At 37.3% G+C, this 19,227-nt stretch overlaps 1 protein-coding gene and 1 long non-coding RNA gene across 2 annotated transcripts; one reads left to right on the top strand and one right to left on the bottom strand.

The window, feature by feature from the left end:
• The first annotated feature begins 320 nt into the window (after positions 1-320).
• LOC112576521 lies at positions 321-6,909 on the top strand. Its single transcript, XR_003101859.1, has 3 exons — positions 321-1,034; positions 2,742-5,793; positions 6,794-6,909. It is a non-coding gene; the product is annotated as an uncharacterized LOC112576521 (long non-coding RNA).
• Positions 6,910-7,209: 300 nt separating this feature from the next.
• Positions 7,210-19,071, bottom strand: LOC112576520 (probable ATP-dependent RNA helicase DDX27). Its single transcript, XM_025259027.1, has 22 exons — positions 18,966-19,071; positions 17,205-17,288; positions 16,252-16,365; positions 15,833-15,911; positions 15,586-15,653; positions 15,105-15,197; positions 14,630-14,735; positions 13,764-13,937; positions 13,282-13,432; positions 12,840-12,953; positions 12,555-12,697; positions 11,828-11,964; positions 11,341-11,439; positions 11,092-11,174; positions 10,631-10,725; positions 9,672-9,878; positions 9,389-9,453; positions 8,858-8,978; positions 8,489-8,591; positions 7,843-7,916; positions 7,486-7,559; positions 7,210-7,264 (listed from the first exon to the last, which is right to left on the bottom strand). The coding sequence occupies exons 1-21, from the start codon at positions 19,059-19,061 to the stop codon at positions 7,531-7,533; spliced, it is 2,235 nt and encodes a 744-aa protein (XP_025114812.1). The 5' UTR covers positions 19,062-19,071; the 3' UTR covers positions 7,210-7,264; positions 7,486-7,530.
• Positions 19,072-19,227: the final 156 nt, after the last annotated feature.

The following is a 19,227-nucleotide window of genomic DNA, read 5'->3' as shown; positions in this document are numbered from 1 at the left end:
TTAACATAGTAACAAAGCTTTGATTCAGGAAATCTTTCACTGTTGATTGATACTTTTATTTACCGAACTTTATTTAAAATGCGGTTGATTTAATGTGGGCGAAAATACTCGTTCCGTTCTCGAGATGAACACCTACAAACGTCACCATCCACACACTAAACGTCTAAATTATGACGTCATGTTTGTACAGATATGCCTAATTAACATAAGATACAAATTCTCTTATTGGCATGCGGACACACTTAAAACTCCGATGTTTGCTACTCTTTTCTTGAGAATAAAGGCTTAATTTTCCTTCTGCCTTCACAACGTAAACGAAATCATGAACGGGACTCTAACGTCTGTGTTTCTGGGTGCGTCTTGTTATATGTATGGTGATGCTTGTGGGCAAATATCTCGAGAAAGACAGGGTGGAAGGGTATTCACCCAGATTTGGAGAAAAATATCTTACGTTGAGCTTTGCCCAATCATTAAAAAATTCCACTCCATTGCGCCCTTTTAGAAAAGACGAGTTAGTGTCTGTACATTGGTTTGAGTGTATGTTGGTACATGTATTAAGGCATGTGCTATTTCTTTGTTAAGGACCATGAATTCTTTTTTCCGTTTACGTGGTCGAACATGCATTCGCATGACGTCCTCAGCAAGTGAATGTGAACTCTAATGTTTATCATGCATCCTTTACCCTCATCTTCTCAGTGATCACCTTGACCCCCTTGTGTTAAGGCCCATCCAAAATATTTATCAAAACAATTCTTTGTCTTTGGCGGTCTTTTTTTTATTTAGGAGAGGCTTATGAACAATGCTTAGTTGTTTATATGTGGATGTGCTTTAAATGTCGCTTTAGCAGATTAACCCTGAAGTTGAAGGAAACTGGTCAGCATCTGGAATCTGCTGCCTGCAGAGTGCAAGAAAACACACCACTGTAATTGTACAGACAGTGACAGCTCGTGTGTAAACTTCTAAATGAGCTTCCATTGGCTTGGGGAGGCGGCCTTGAAGATGACAAGGACGAAACAATTAAGCGCTCGGCAGAGGTGGAGATAAAAATAGTTCCAGATGTTTTCAAACGTTTTTTCCCCCGATGGAATGCGGCATGTTCTAGGGACATCGACGGTTTTAATCAAAAATTCATCTCAGTGTTTAAACTCAATGCGGTCTTTTATCGATACTTTCTAATAAGCACATGACCTCCCATTCTTATTATTTTATGTGAATAATCAGTAGCATGAAAGCTGCTGAGTGAAGCAGATGTATCTCTGCAATCAAGAAATGATTATGTATCCTTACTACACTAACACAGTCAAAACAAAGCAAAATGTTAAACATAAAATGTAGATAATTTTTTAAAACATTAGTGAGAAGTTTGGTACGGTTAAACAATATAACCTAGTCGTGAAAAACGCTTAACAGAAATGGAAATAACCATCGTATTGTCTGCCTCAAGAGATAGCTAACATTTGTTTTTCACCCCTATGCTCTACACTATTCTTAGGATTTGTGTTTTCTTTTTGCATAACGATCAATTAATCAGTAAAAAAAAGTAACATTAAAAATAAATGTAGACAAAAATACAGTTGATAATGAATTATTTCTGCATCACATAAGAAATAGCATGTACTGCACACTGTTTAACTTTTTGCTGACCGGCCTATCATTTATGTCCATCTCTGGTCAGCTGTCTCTTTCTCAGACTCACAAAATATGCAGACGTTGTTGCACACATGATCTAAAATCTCATGATTGCCTCCTGATATCCTCCCCACCTATACCCACTGAATATGGCTTCAACAGAGATCGCAGCCTAGTGAAGGCCGGAGGGACAACACCTTTATCAACCTACAGTTTTGTCAACCAGCCAATTTTGCTACAACCTCCTTTTGATCTTTGCACACCGAGCGCAGTTTCACAGTCCCAAACATACAGTACTCCATAATAATAATAATAATAATAATAATAATAATAATAAACAAACAAACATGTGAGCTACTTTTGCATGTCAGTCGCGGGGTGTCAGCCGGTCGGTTTCCCTGAACTCCGGGTGGCGGACCAGCGGAGAGTTCAGACAGACAAAAGGTCACCTAAAGAAAAATTTAAGGCGCCAAGGGGAGAATTTTTATAACCGCCTCTCTCTCTAGCTATGCAATTCATTCAGATTTTATTTGTATAATGCTCCTGTACAGCTAAATAATTCATTATAAAATGTATGTTGTAGCTATAGAATGAGTTCTATAATTATGGAATGCATTTTATAATTAATGGAAGTTCATTCTTTATGAATATAGAGAGAAAATTTGACAAAAACAAAATGTATGTTGTACTGAAAAGTTGCTGTGCAATTCATGTTACATAATTTAACAATTTAAAGCTATAGATTTAGAACAAATTACAAATACGCACACTAAAAATAAATAGAATTAAATTCCACATACAGTACAAGGCTCATGCGCAATTCACTTTGGTGGTGTAAAAGTTCATCCAGTCAGTAATCATGGAACATTAGCGTCGCTTGTTTGAGGTTTACAAGAGATCTATGAGCTGTCTTTTCTACTTTTAAGTTTCATTGCCGCGAAGCAAAACATTAAGCAGAAGTGCTTGTCAAATATGAATTGCTAGTTACATCACGCTTCCGTTCTTATGTAGAATATTTTTATAATTTTTAAAATATTCTCTCTAGTTCTATAAAGTTATAAAAGAGGAGAAAACATTCTTCTAAAAAAATAATCCTATCTTGGCTCCAACAGAAATATGCCTTTTAGACGACTGCAAGTCTGCAAGGTAGACGCCGGCGGCGACGGTGCTGGCGGAAATCAGCTTACCAGACTTGTTGGCAATCGGACTTTGTCAATACATCACCAGCGTCTGCGCCCACCGAACTCGGCTTGATTGATGGGCAGGGGAAAGGTTGACATCGATGTGTGAGAGTGTATGGTTACAGCATTGTACAATACACTTTGCTAATATACGTACCATCCAAAACAAACGTTGAACTTTAGATATGGAGCATGTGTAGAATCCAAAGTGTGTTTGTAATGAGGCAGACGTATAGGAAGATTAAAAACAAACAATACTAAAGAGCTGTTTCTATTACACTGTGTGTGTGTGTGTACAATGTTGGGGGCTGACCGTGTGATAATCCGGCAAAGCTACAAATTTAAAAAGATATTATTTCACCAAGAAATGCAAAATCACAAATATTCAGGAAGGCGTTAATGCCTTTACTACAAAGAGATGGTAAATTCTGTTATTGAAACAAGCGGCTACAAGTTTTTTTCTAAGGCGGTTCTGCTAGTTTTGTTTGGTTGGTTTTTTTTTTTTTAAGGAGGTGAGCACGGTCAACGTCAGAACACGCCTACATTACAAAATCTTAGCTCGGCAGAATGGGAAGAATCCCCCCAACCACCCCTATCCAACTCGACGAAATGGGAAGAAAACCGTATTGAGAAGGAAAACATACGATCTCCTTACGAACTATGAGAGAGTATATAGTGTTGATCTGTTTATAAAAACTGAACTTACTTTTTTCAAAAAAAGAAAGACCGGTGGGTTTTCATACAGTTTAAAAAAGAAACCGAAGAAAAAAGTTATTTTAAAATGCGAAAGACCTGCTGATGAACTAGACAGTGGAAGACTCTACTGCGTATAATCTCTGCTTGTGCCTTCCTATGTCGTGAGCCCAGTTCATCAATCATTGGATGGCAGCTATTTCTTCTTCTTCTTCTGCTGCTGCTGCTGCTGCTGCTGCACGACTTCAGCACGATCCATTTTAATCCGAAGTTGGAGGCAACTATTTCAGGAAACAAAAGATGCTGGGAATACACAGCGGTGCCAAGAGGCTGAAAATGCTCGTTCCTCGCAGTAGCTTTTAGCCAGCTCTGCCCCCGATGTCTCCGCGACGACACACGACGATGAAAAATTGCGCGCGCAGACGGGCCCCATTACCGCGCGCGTTATGTTTGCCATCTGCAGGAAGCGAACGGTCGGGGAGTGGATGTGGGGAGCAAGGAGGTATGCACGCGACTTGGGTCTTTGTGCCGTTCCTCGCCCACCCCGCCCACGGAAAATTAACTGCACTCCACCTGGCACTCTGCCCAGGAGTGAGCTGCGAGCACCACCAGGAGCTTCTTTTCGCGAAGATGTCCACAGAGCACAAAGTTAGGGCGGCCGCGTACGCCTGGACTTTCCACACGCCGTTTCCGTTTTAACTGTGTGGTGGTGGTGATGTCAGCGAGGTTTTCTTCTTTTTTTTTTTTTTCCTTTCCTCCATGGGATGCGCTGCAGACCAGCTGGTAGTTCGTGGTAGGAATAACTCCATCGAAACGCGATGACACATTTACAGTAGATGGTTAAACTAAACTTGCTTTAATTCAGTCGACTGTGTGAGAGGGGCTTTGCTCGAAGCCGCGTGTCGTTTTTGTTTTCACGCTGACCAGGCATCTTTGGCGTTGCGAAGGGTAGTCAAGGAGTTTGCAAACTAGGGTTTCAAATTTGTTTCCACCTATACTTCCCTGCCGCCCGAGTGCAATCTGCTCGCGAAATGGTTTAAAAGTTCTACTCATCAGTGCAATGGCGATTTGGCTGGTTGGGTTAGGATCTCTCCTCAGGCACACCATTGCATATGGCTTCTATTAAGAGCTACTTAGGCGTTTTATATATATGGTATTAGCTGCATGTCCGGCACAAAACGCCAAAACTCTCCCCTCGCCGCTTTTTAACTGCAGTAAAAGCAACGTTTCTTCGGATGACGACGGTGAACGTGCCATCAGATCAGCAGGTGCTGCAAGCTAAATCCCACTCCTCGCGATGCATATGCATTCTTTCAACAACAAAACCATTGCATTGTTGGCTGAACAGGTCGTGATGCGTTAGTTTTCTTAACACATTTCTTTGGATAGACAACATGAAACACTCCCTTATAACATGCAGTATTCAACTCCCGTTTACGTCCAAAAATCATTTGAAACTTACAACAAACACTGTGGAAACTCCATGGGGATATATGACTACAACCATGAGGGTTAAACGCAACACACTTATAACAAAATATAACACAACAAAAAATATATAACGCAAAAAACAAAAAAAAAACTACCACAAAATCAAATTTCAGCCACAGGTGTGAATAAACAAATTTAAATACCCTTGGTTTAAACCCAATGTCTTCAACCAAACAGTCAATTCAATGTGTGCATAAGCAGCATTCAGACACCCTTCTTTCACTCTCTTGACCTACGGTCACTGCAATGAGTATAGGAGTCAGTTTTCGTAAATCCAAATATTTTTACTCCTGTTATATAGTAATATACTTTATTAATGATGGTCCTTTGCAATTCCAGGGAAAGAATCAAAGACCCGACGGTTTTGCGTGGCACTGAATTTAATGTGGAAATATTTTTAAAGTTCGTGTCTACGAGCGTGCGTCTTTCTCTCTCACACACAATGATTCTGTACACTCACGTGTGGTAGTCACAACAATATTGTGTGATCTTGGCTTTGCAAGCCGCAAAGCAGTGCAAATGCGCTGCTCAGGTGGTGGCATCATCAATCAACGTGTTGACGACAGCGCACAACAATCGCCAAGAAGCTTACCGCTCCACTCACTTGACAGCGTTTGGCTCAGCACCGTTGGTCTGCGGTCGTGAAAACGGTTCACCGATTAGGCGGCCGTTAACGCTTACTGCCCATCAAAGCTCGCACACCGAGGGGATTACCGTCAACAAATGAGGTTCTGCTGACGTCTAACACACGACACCATCAGTCTGCCAGTGGCGGTTGTTGACGCGTCGTAATGCTCAGGTCAGGTGGATTGGTTTATCACTGAAAGATTACTTTACCCGTGCCCGACTTTTTCCTAAAACTTGCACCGGGTGAAAGGTCTGAGAAATTTATCCAGACATTAACCTTTCACCCGTGCCAGGTTGAAATCCGCGTTCAACTGACTTGCACGGCGAACGACACACGCAAACACAACTTTGTATTGTGTCTGAAAAAATACTTCTCATAGAAATAATTTTGCCTCAAATGCAAACGAACGAGCACATACAAATAAAATAAAAATACATGATTTTTGTGGAATGGATAGCAGAGGTTGTGTCTGAAGAATCTAAATGACACCTGGCGAAAAAACAAACAAACAAACAAACAAAAACAAAAACAAAAAAAACGCAAAGGCACTGCTAAATAGACTCCCTCATAATGTTAACCGACATTTTAGCGAGTTTTAAATTAGACTTCTTTCTTATTACTTTTCCCACTACCTACCACCAGTCTTAGGGTCACAAGAGGACTGAAATCTCTCATGAGATCTCGCTGCTGCACATGTGACTAAATTTTGCAGTTATTTCGCATGACTTTGAACTTGTACTGGTGATCGAAAAGAAGTTTCCTTAGTTTTCTCTTTATGTCACGAGCCGGGACACCCAGCTTTGCTTGAATTTCTGCCGCCAACTCCTCCAGCAGTGATTCTATAGTCAGATTCCTTCATTTGAGTTAAGCTTATTTTAATGCATGGCGTCACTGTAGCAAAATAATGAAACACTTGTATTTAAGATGAGCCTTTCTTACTTGACAACTCATATCGAACATTATGTTGATGAGGGGAGATAACAGTGGGAAAAGGTGCCAGCAACCTCACCTCCCATCTCTCTCTGCAGGTGTTTCTTGCTGACTGCTAAGTGCTTGGCGCTTTGCTCTAGCATTATGTCATGTATCTTTTTCCAACCAACGAATGACATACTCATGACTGACAGCTTCCTCACCATTTTAGTTTACCATTTCAGTTACCTGTTGTTAACAGATACATCAAGAAGATGGGATGGACCCACTTTAGTGGTTTGGTTGACCAAGGAAGATAGGATCAGAGGGGTAAGACTGGGTTGAAAGATCAAGAAGTAGACTAATACTTACACATCCAAAAAAAGTTTAACTTATTTAAAAGTAAAGTAAGAAAGTCAGGCACACAACACAAGATAAAATGTTTTTCACATTCAGTATCATATTATTTGACATTCAGTATCACTATATTACTTGACAAGGAGGATATACAATCTTCAGTTTTATTTTCTTTCAGTAACATAACCATATTATTTACAGCATGTCACACACAAGTATAGAAGCTATGCTTAGATTTTCTTCAAAAAATGCACCAAGATTTAGACCTCTGATGATTCATACTTGCCCATTCATGAATGAATTTTTTTTAGTCTCTATTTGTATGCAGACTGAGAACTGGCTGTAAACACTTGTACTCCACATATTACATCATCTCCTGAAACAAATCAAATGAAAACCGATTATTCCCAGCAACTACATCTTTCTACTCAAGTGCAGTTTACAGACCCAACAATTTCTGCAGAAATTTGAGACATGCACCTATCTCTTGTCATCAACAAACACATCTTTGCTGCACACAAGTGCATTATTATCCTTCTGTAACACATTTACCATTAAGCATGCCATCAAATTATCCATGGTATTCCCAGTTCTTACCTTCCCTTGTTTCCCTTCTTTTTTTGAACAGGTTTTCCCCGAGCCTCATCGGCTTCCTCTCTTTAAATGAAGGCCTAGGAGAAAAAGGTCTGCTTTAGTGCTGGGTTCTTCAATTCATTCTATCAACAGATCCCTTCTGTGCCATATCTCAAAGAGACACAGCTGCTATTTTCTGAAGACTAAAGACTTATTGGAGTGAAATAATTTGTAAAACTTTCTGCAGAAATTTGAGACATGCGCGTATCTCTTGTCATCAACAAACACATCTTCGCTGCACACAAGTGCATTATCATCCTTCTGTAATACATATACCATTAAGCATGCCATCAAATTATCCATGATATTCCCAATTCTTACCTTCCCTTGTTCCCCTTCTGTTTTTGAACAGGTTTTCCTGAGCCCCCATCAGCTGCCTCTCTTTAAAGGAAGGCCTAGGAGAAAAAGGTCTGCTTAGTGCTGGGTTCTGCAATTCATTATATCAACAGATCCCTTCTGTGCCATATCTCAAAGACATACAGCTGCTGTTTTCTGAAGACTAAAGACTTATTGGAGTGAAATAATTTTTAAAACTTTTTTTTTAACAATTCCCAAAATGTGAGCCAATATTCCTTTTCCATAAAAAAAAAAAAAAAGACAAAGTGTGCAACATTGACATGAACAGCAAGAAGTGTATCTGTGATACCATCTTTGATGCAAGATGCACATCATTACAGTAGGAAACATGTTTAACAGGCCTGTCCATGCCACAGATTTATATCTTTGCACAAGTAAAGGTCAATGTTTGAAGGCTTGCTCCATGTGAACTAAGTGTTATTCACCCATATTCTGAGTTAGTACTTCATAATAAGCTCAACTCCATAAATGGAAAAACAAATTCTTTAAATCTCTCTGTGCCAAAGAAGTAAAAGAAGCTAAAGCTAAATTGTTCTCAGGTCTTTAAGAAAGTGGAAATAGGACGGAGTAGACAGACGAATCAGAAACTAAGCTGTTCTCAACAACCTACCCTGCTCTGAATTTTCGAACCGACCGCTGGTCCGTCTTGGTAAGCTCTTCATCAAATGAAAATCTCTTTGGCTTTTTGTTCTTCTTTTTTTTCGCTGGAGGTCCTAAAGAAAGTTATTAACAACCAAAGCAAAATATGCCATCATTTTTATTGGCACTTAAAATCAATTTATGTGAAAAAAATTTACTCCACCTATTATAAACATAAACTGCAAACAAACACCCTAAGTATTAAACCTTTCATTACTAAAAATAAAACAATCTTTGCTCCCTGAACCAAAATAAATCAATGTGCCTTGAATTTTAGCTACTGAACAAAGAACAAATAATCCTGCTGATTAGCATTTACAGAGAAAGACACCTTCTGTACCTGTTTCTTCATTGTCATCCTCTGCACATGCTCGAAGCCGCTTGGGTTTAAATTTGCGTTTTGACACTCTCTGAGCATACAACTGTGCCTTTTCCACTTCGAACTTAGCTCGATCCTCAGCCTAACAAACATTTGGAAAAAAAAAGCATGCTCCTGAATTAGAGAGATTGTGAACCTGGTTAAATAGTTGGGAAGAAGACAGAGATCACATGTAACAGAGATACCGAAGTTTATTTAAGTTACTGAATAACATCTTTTCAGATTTTCGTCTGTGAAAGAATCAAAAGGCTTTAAACTAAATAAAATCTATTACTAAACACCTCACAGACTCATTGTGTACAAATGGGCATAAGTTAATATAGACTGTCAATAAGAAAAATTCCAGTTAGTGTTAACCACATAAATGTCTTGCAATCTAACTTTACATTTTTACTCTTCATAACAAAAGTACATCAGAATTTCAGCAATCAGTGCAGACCTCTTTTTTAAAAGTTTATTTAAAAAATTCAAACTACTTTGCATTGTACCCACAGAAAGCTTTTCCTTGCGGTTTCTTCCCTTGTTATCCTTGTTGTATTCACCTAGCCGTAAAGCCTCTGGAAAAAACCCAAGTTACACTTTAGTTATGCTATCCATGAATTTCAACACATTCATATACTCTCAAAATTTTTAATAAAAGATAAACACTGGAATTGCCAGTATATTAAAAAGCAATAATTCAAGCAATATGAGAGGACTGTTTATGCTGCATAATATAAATGGCTGTAATCTCGGATTCAATGACTCTTTGGAACTCTTTTATAAAGAAATTTACCTTTTTCTGCCATGCGATCTTTGTGTGTCTGGAACCACACTCTCTTCATTCCATCTACACCATTTGGATCTCCATCAAGTAACCTCTGTGCTTTGTTGGTCTGATTCTCTAGGGCACGCAGCTGTCGTTCTTCTCGTTCTTCTCTCTCAATAGTTGCAATGTCTTCTTCCATATCCGCAATTTGATTACGAAAATGTTCCACTACCTCTGGAAGAGAAGAATTACACATATATCAGTACACAATGCAGAGGGAAATATGCTGTACTTTATCCAAAACATAACAAAACCACAAAACCACCTTTAAGTCCATTAAACTGACAGTGACAGGATAACAGTATAGCAGCTCTTATTCTTTTCTATTGACTTTTTAAAACTGATGAAAAAACAGTCCATGATCCATAATACTCAGAATTTCACTCTTCACTGTGGTAGCTTAAGATCACCCATTTCTGTAAGTAATTCATGTTTCAATGTACTTAGTGCACAACAAAGATCTACAGGCTAGATGCCTGGGAGAAAGACAAATACACTGAAATATTTATTTACATTTACATTATTACATTTACATTTACATTATTAATATGATGAAGTTCTCTGTCAAGCATCAAATGTCTGCAAGTCTATGTTTGGTGTGAGAGGGAACAGGGAGGTGGTAAGGGAAGAGGAATTATACTCTTAGATGCCAGCTTGTGAAATGAAGAAGAATACACCCACATTCTGAATTACAACTTTATAATAAGCTGGTCCATAATTTGAAAAACAAATTCTTTAAATCTCTATGTGCCAGATTTAAAGAAAAATGTAAATACTTTATGCACTGAACTGGCTCAGACAAGCTTCCACAAGGCTTTATCTCTTTCATAAACTAAGCCTTTTATTTTATTTTTTCAGTTCTTTGTAGTCAATGTAACAATTTAATCCTAAGGTTAAACTTTTCAGGAACAAAGGTCTTAAAATACCTGGAGGAACGATACGAGACTTCAGTGGTGTTTTTGCATGCTTCACAACCTCTTTCAACATTTTACGCTCCTTCTCCCCTACAAGTGTGACAGATCTGGTGTCACATTGAGAACAAGACAGAGAGAAACAGACATGAACATTAAGGAAGCTTAAGAAAGAAAAAAATGCTACCACTGCCTGACGAAAAACAATTTCCATGATATGGAAGTAGATCTACAGAGATCAAAACAGCTGAATACATATTTAAACATAACACATATAAGCCATTCATTCTCATAAAAAACGTAAATGAAAAAAAAAACATTAACATTAAATTCTGGCAGACATATAAACTTTTTAATGAAATTTTTAATTTACAAAAATAATAAACAGACATAGAAACAGAAAGTCTACATTTTTCCACACAATTTTGAAAACACCATGCAGCCAAAAGTTCCACGTGCTACAAAAACTCTCTCACCTGCCAGCCTTGCCTGCTCTTGCTGTACGTCCAACTCGATGAACATAGTGCTTAAGGGTGTTTGGCATAGTGAAGTTTATTACCTACACATATAATACATATAATACAACCAAAATGACTATCAAAACTGATACAGGTTTTGCTGCATTAAGGACACTGCACTAAAGACAGTATGATGATGGTACTAGGAAAGGTGTTCTCATTCAAGAACCTGTGAAAAGCAGAGAACTACTATAAGACATTACTCACTGTTTTAACACCCTCTATGTCCAGACCTCTGGAAGCCAGATCTGTTGCAAGAAGAACATCCACTGAATTGTCTTTAAATTTTTGCAGGGCTTCCAATCGCTAAAAACAAAAAGAGGACATGCCATAAAAAAATACATTTTCTCATTTGCTATTTCATAATTTTATTGTGCTGTGATTTTTCTGCAGATTGCTGTAATAAAATCTAATTGAGACAAAAAAAAAAAAAATAACTGTTTTATTACAGTTATGATTTTATGCATGCAAAAGTACATCAATTCCATTTAATAATGGCAAAATATCAGCTTTTTTTTATGTCTAGTTCATTACCAAATGTCTTAAATAATATGTCCAGCTGCCAAATCTTCTACATGTACAAATTCTCTGGTCAAAGTTTCTTTACAAGATTTCGTGCTCTTTTGCATGATTTACACATTTTTACACAAATGCAATGAGATACTAAATTTTACAGTCCAGTTTATGTGCTCACCTGTGCTTGTGACAGGTTGCCGTGGAGTTCTCCAACGTTAACTCCCAAAAGACCCAGGACAACATGCAGACGATGTGCTTGCACTTTTGTCTGAAGGAACACAATGCACTTATCGCAAAAAGTGCGGGTGACTAAAGCTGCAAAAAAATATATTGCTAATGCATAGTTATCCCCTTTACAAAATGTTTAAGCATTTTCTATCTTCTTTCTGTCCCCTACTATTCTGGGTACAGAATATCAGGAATATAGTATATTAAAATAACATAAGAATAAAAATAAATCTGCCATTAAAGTGAAAAGAAAGTAAGTGATCTACATTTATCACGCTATAAGTAATATTTCCCAAGGCAAAAATATTTGCCATTTTGTGGCATCTTCTGTTCCTTGTGATGCTATGTACAATGTTTCTACAAAAATTATTATGAGAATACTGCTCTGCATGGGATGATGCTTTGCTGCCTATTTCATGTGTGTGTGCTGTGCAGTGCATACAGCTACTTGCCAAGTGCCTTCTAAGTCATCTATTATTATGATTAATACGCAGTTTTAAGGTAGATTGATTACCACAGAATTTGAAAATAAGAGTTAAAAGATATTGCAGATATCAATTAAACATCTATTTCTTTAAGACATTAAAGTGTTGACAATTAACATCTCCCCTATTGCATACACATACATGCTGCTTAAAACATCTCTCTTCCCTCTATTCAGTCTCTTCTTCTCTCACCTGCAACAATGGCTTCACGGTCACCTTCCCGATTCTCACGGATTCTAATAAATTCCTGGCGCAGTCCAAGTGCAATATCTGTGTTTTGATTTACAAAAACTTTGACTGGGTCTTTTAAAGAAACTGCTGCTAGGTCATTGCACCTGACGACAAAAATATTAAAATCTTATCAGTCTACACACCAAAAAAAAAAAAAAAAAAAAAAAAAATACTTCTTTAACTAAAACCTCAGTCAAAGCCACACACACAAAAAAGGAAATAAAAACAGCGCCCACTACTAAAAACATCCAAAATCTCACCTCGTCAGTCATTGTGGCAGAAAAAAGCATAGTCTGGCGTTGGAAATTACACAGTCGAATAATTTCTTTCATTTGCTCTGCAAAGTATTCATCCAGCATCCTGTAAACACAAATTACCCACAGATTAGTAATTCGGTATTTTTGCTCTCCGAGTACCATCCTTCAGTTGTACACACCACAGATCTAATATTACGGTATCACTTAATGGTCTTGTCAACTTCGCCTCTCATCCCACTCTGTGGCAGAATAAATTTCTCCTGAAGTGACTCCTTATCGTGAATCATATAATCTCTTTTTTCTTGCCTCCAACCCCCTCCACCCCCAACTTCTGGTGCAACATTTGTGTCTGGACAAACAGTGGCAAGAAAATGACTTATTACTATACATAAATGTTCACCAAAATAAAATATGTGCAAAAATGTCATCACCTGTCAGCCTCATCCAAAACCAAAATCTCAACTGAATTCAGGTTGAAATTGGGAGAGTTATGTAGGTGATCTATTAATCGACCGGGTGTTGCTACAACAATATCTGGGCCCATTCGAAGAGCTGCTTCTTGGCTCTTGAGGTCCAGGCCACCTGACAAAGACAATAAAAAAAATCATTTAATGATCTAACTGGCATGATTATCTTTCCAGACTCAATATTAAAGCAAACCAAAACAAAGCGAAATCAGGAGAGAGAAAAAGGCACCCTCCTCCCCCAAATACAACTCCAACTATCAGGTTACTTGTAAATACATTGACCTGTAGCATTTACTAGTCCTGTCTAGTTTAATGATCTTGCAAAAAAACAAAAACAAAACAAAATTCCTTTGGAAGACTATGTAATGTTCTTTCGCTGATAAAATGCTTCACTGAGCAGAATTATTCAGTGTGGAATCAATGAGTATTTTGCAATCTATACTGACCAGCTGCCAGACAAATGTCAACATTTGAAAACTGTCCCAGCTGTCGACCCACTTGGTGGACTTGCACTGCAAGCTCACGTGTTGGCACCAAGATAAGAACACGAGTGCAAGCCTGCTGAACAGGACGATAAAGAAGACGTTCCAATATAGGAAGCATGAAGGCAACTGTTTTTCCTGCAACCAATAGGGTAAAGTTGGGGAAATAAGTTAGAACACATTTCATGGAATACAACAGAAATTTCCTGCTCTATGGTTCCTCGATACATATCAACAGGAAATATGTTACACTAAGTGCACAATGAAAATCTTTATTTCAGCAAGTGTTGGCGATAACTGCACACTTTAATGGTCTTGCTTAACATTTTATAAAATCCTCTTCCTTCTAATGCATAGTAAATACATTACATCTCTTGGAGAAGCCAGAATTAATTCTAACTCTATATAAATGTAGGTGGCTTGGTTATCCCTCTAGTCTTAAATATCTTTATTATTCTGTCACTGATATTATTTTCCCTACCATTTAATGTCAGAATGATATATATGCATGTCATTTTCTAAGTTTTCTTTTAAACTATATGATCATATCAGGCACAAAGGAGATGCTAGTGAGCAAATTCCATCTGGAACTTTACGTCTTCAAAATATGATTGCTTACCTTGATGAACTTCAGAAACAAGTGTCTAGCATGGGAAATATTAATTCAAATCTCACACACAGTGTCACCTCCAGAGAGGTATGTTGCAGTCGAGAGACAAACCCATAGTATCCAATTCTCACAATTGTAGTGGCAGATACTTTGGCCACTGCATTACCAACTACCCAAATCATTATTTCATTTCTATATTATCATAATCTGTTTCTCTCACCTGAGCCCGTCACAGCACATGCACAAAGATCACGACCCCTCAAAGCAACAGGAATGCAGGCAGCTTGAATAGGAGTGGGTTTTTCAAACTGCAGTGTAGCCAGGCCCTAAATTGGAGAAAATGCTAATCTTTCTAATCGCAATAAAGCATCTGTTGGCAAATGACACCCATCTACTTGGTGGATCCAATAGGAATTATTTTTATTAGCAGTATACATTGCTATATGTGTGTGTGTGTATATATGAACACATACTGTGGGAGCTGGGGGGTTGGGGTAAGGAGTGGAGTGGGCACCAATTTCTCAGAATTAGATCTGAGCTCTGTAACACAGATTTTTGATTTAAAATTTACAGATCAATTTTTATAAAAATTATGATTTGTAGAAAGGCAAGATTGCATTTTGCATAGCATGAACATAGTGTGCAGTTTTTAGAGATCTTACTACAATTTTGTAAAAGCTTCAAAAGCAACTCACTTTCATTAGGGGACGAGAAATCTTCATATCCTGGAAGTTTAGCTTGGAATCATAGCTGTCAATGCTGTCAGCAAATTCTTGCTTCACAGGCTCCTATAATTAAATGGAGAACAAAATAAAGACCAGCATGATGCACTTTTGCTCTGCTCTCCTTTGCATTTATTCCTTATTCTATAGATGGGTCTTAAAAAAATCAATCACCTTGGTTACCTGGACAGCAATCAACCATAACATCTATGTGCATGATAGAAAAGTTCAGTTTCTTTAGCAGATGCTAATCTGAGCTGGTTTTGATGACAAAATATAAACAAACGTTAATTAAACTTTTCAAGCATGTTACAGCAGACCTTAAATTGACATTCACAAAAACATCAAATAAATGAAATCCACATGTACCTATGCCACAGATAGCTGTGATCTTATAGTCTTCATAAAAAACATTAATCTAAGAAGTCTAAAGTAAACAAGAAAAATGCACAACCTCTATTTCCTCCTGGGTCTGTTTGCCTTTGCGTTTCTTTTTTTTCTTATCCTTTGTCTTTATTGTGTCTGTAAAATAAAGCAAAAACTTATTACAATTGTATCCAGTTATCCAAACCATGATTTTCTGTAGAATGTTAATGGTTCTGCAAAACTTTAAAAAGAAGATATTACACAATTTGCCAAATAAATAGGAAATGACTATATTACACAATTTGCATCCAATGGAAATAATGAAACAGCAGTACCTGGTGCCATCTCTTCTTCCTCATCTTCCTCTTCGTCTATTTCCATTTCATATTGTTCAGAATCTGGGTTTAATGTAGGCTACAGAAAAGAGGAGGTTTACATTTTTGTAAAAAAAAACAAAAATAAGTATTAAATGAAGAGTACATAGTATATTAAACAGCATAACATGATGGACTTAAGTGTCCTGGTTTACACCTGCCATTATTGTTTATCAAGAAGTGCCTTACCATTACAAAAATCTACATGGGCAACACATAGAAAATAAAACATAAACAGGTATTACTGGCCGACAAATTTTTACCTTATTTATAATGAGCACTGCAAAACAATTTTTAATTTATTTTTTTTTTAACCTAGACAATAATTTCTTAAAATGATTGAGTGAAAACAAAAATTTGAGGAATACAATACTGCTTACATCTCTTTTTTTCATCTTTCGCATTTTCTGAATCTTTTCATCAAGGGTTGAAGCAGCCTTCTTTTTTGCCGTTTTCAAGGCAATGTCATCATGAAATGGGATTGCTTCATCAAACTGTATGGTAAGAATGTAAATTACTTAAGTAAAACTTAAAGCACTAGTAACAGAATGCCTTGCTTATTTAAAATATGTGAGCCATATTGCCACAATCCTCACCCCATTTCACAGCTGAGATTAAAAATGCAGTAGAATTATTCTATGGATTAGACAGTGATTATTTGTGTAGATTTGAATAACAGACATAATGAGATTAGGCAGTTAGACATAATGAGATTAGGCAGTTAGACATCCATTTCTCTCATTCACCGCTTTTGAGTTTGATTGTTCTCTAGTTTCTGCCAGACATGACTAACACTTGTCTTTATTCTGATCTTTACTGTGTACTTTAAATACCTCTACATAGTTTTTTTTTCAATGTTGTCTTTTGCTTTGGCAAATTATTGAACATTTATCAGTTTGTTATTATGACAGTTGTGTATGAGCTTAAAATGGTAATACTGCAAATCTGTAACCTGCCTCAAATGATTACTATAAAACTTTTTCTTCATATCAGCTACATCCCATATGGATGCAAGACCCTATTCTTTAATGCCTTTGTATAATAATTGTTTCCAAGATCACTGTAGTCTGTAATATCTTTCAAGATGATTGCTGATTCTCTAAAATGGTATGGCATTTTTACCATGTGGCTGACTTTCTAAATATTCTATTACACATCAAAAAGCAAGGAATTGCCCAGACACATTCTAATCATACTGTACAAAGACACAAAAATCAATGCATCAATACTGGTATAGAATACCCTCCAAACAATATACCATATTGTGCCAACAATTTAAACAATCTGAATGTCACTTAAAATCTAATCACAAATCACAGAAACCATTGCAAACCTGCTTAAAAAGTGAGAAGCCGGGGTTGAAAGCAGAAGCAGCTTTCTTTTTCTTTTTCTTCTTCTGCTGCTGCACACTGACTGTCTGGAATTTAAAAAGTGTAAATGTAGTCAACATAATAAGATTGCTACAAGACCACAAGGGGGCTGGTCGATTTAACCACAGCTTAAAGTCGATTTGACCATGACCAAAACCTTCAGTCAATTCAACAAAATCATTATCTTTATGATAATTTGGCCACAAAATAAGTGAATCTCATCCTAGGTAGATGCACACTGAGCAAGATGTATGTACATCAACAAAGGACGAAATTTACTTTTATTTCGTAGGAGGTGATGGGGATGTTCATGTGCATGAGAGTGGCTCCAAGTCAAAACAAATTAGAGTTTTCACACTCTTATGCTTAAAATGTGGGATTTTGCTGGGAAGACTATTTCTCTTGTGGTAGGTCTGGCTGTCTGGCTCTGCTCTAGCTGGAATTCACATTTGTCATTTGGTGGCAGCCACCATTCTGGCAGCTTCATCAAATATCAGTGTTCTTGCTTGACAGCTCTCTGGCGACTTACAGCCAGTCTCTCTAAAACTTGTACACAAGGTCTTTTTAATTATTCAAGTGTTCTCTGGCTGTAGATGCATCATCTCTTTAATCCACACTTTGTTTTGTGGGAGATCTCCATGTATCACTTAAAAGATTAGGATGATGGAAGGGTTACAAAAATGTGAATTTCCTCCTTAACTGACAGATATACATCTTGCTCTATGTGTATAAGAGAGAAAGTGAGAGCAAGTGGATTCAAGTCAATAAAAATATATATATCACATGGCTAATTTGTAAAAAAAAGTTTCATTTCATTTTGTTTACATACAACGAGCAACGAATGTGTCATTACACTGAATAGTCAGTTCCTTAATTAGTGGTCCAATCGACTACTGGCTGTGGTCCAATCAACTATGGCTAAGGCCAGATCGATTAAGGGTCATGGTCAAATAAAGTAATGTGTGGTCAAATTAGTAAATGGTTGAATCAACCGGTAGCTGACCACAAGACCATAAAGCCCAGATGTGTACAAGTCACTACCTGACAAAGTGACATAAGTGATCTCTTTGTTGAATTTTTGTGTACATGTTTAGATTTTTTTTATTTTTACACACACACACCACATGAATTGAAGTGAACGATTACAATATAAGGAAGGTAAGGCATCAACTGCGTTAATATCACAACTAACTTTACGAATTCAAGTACAGGCATCAATTCGAGAAGCTTATTTCTCTTCTGAGGGAGGTTGAAGTTTGAAGTACAATAGGTACTTAGAAAAATGAGTGAAATTCTACGTGATGATAAGCATGTTATATCGGGAGAGCTCCGTCATCTTCTGTCGGGCCGCAGACTCTACGTCTGAATGCAAGACCAAACAATTCAGACTGACGTTGTCCGTTGCTGTTTCACTGAACGCAACCCTGTGCGAAATGAGTTGTGATCATGTGCTGGTCTGAACTGTGATTGTATGGAGGTCTGTCTGATGTGGCGGATATAAATGTGTAATGGTACTATCGACTTTTGATGTTGTGCTGTGTGGTTGTAAAAGTTTGCTTCATTACAGAGTTACTAATTGCCCACTGGGATAAATGGTTGGACTTTACTTATAAGATCCTTCTCAAAACCACGTGGAATACAAATAACAAATGTACAAAGTGGAGTTTTTAATATAAATTTCACGCATTGCGACGTTCACTTGGAATTATCACTAACTGCGATACCTCTTCTTCTGAATCCGAGCTTTCGTCGAGTACAGGTACATCCTCGCTATCATCGATAGTTCTCACGAACCCACGTTGGTCTACAAACGTCTCCATGTTTATAAAATAAAGTAGAGCCAGCCACTATTTAAATGTACCCAACAATTATATTAAAAAATAATTCTCTTTTGGAATATCGCTAAAAATGTGTAATAGAAATATAATTATTTTTCATTATTGACACCAGTAGGTGTTATCAGAGTTTTTCATGCGAAAGCAATTT

This window comes from Pomacea canaliculata, linkage group LG12, assembly GCF_003073045.1.
Source record: "Pomacea canaliculata isolate SZHN2017 linkage group LG12, ASM307304v1, whole genome shotgun sequence".
Lineage (NCBI taxonomy): Eukaryota > Metazoa > Mollusca > Gastropoda > Architaenioglossa > Ampullariidae > Pomacea > Pomacea canaliculata.
This window is presented reverse-complemented; position numbering and strand designations above follow the sequence as displayed.

Excerpts from the sequence above, each read along its gene's own strand:
- LOC112576520 (XM_025259027.1), bottom strand. The coding sequence starts at position 19,061 with ATGGAGACGTTTGTAGACCAACGTGGGTTCGTGAGAACTATCGATGAT. Across the intron at positions 13,938-14,629 it reads ATGTGCTGTGACGGGCTCAG|GAAAAACAGTTGCCTTCATG; the intron begins GTGAGAGAAACA and ends TATTGGTTGCAG. Across the intron at positions 11,175-11,340 it reads ACATAGAGGGTGTTAAAACA|GTAATAAACTTCACTATGCC; the intron begins GTGAGTAATGTC and ends TTATATGTGTAG.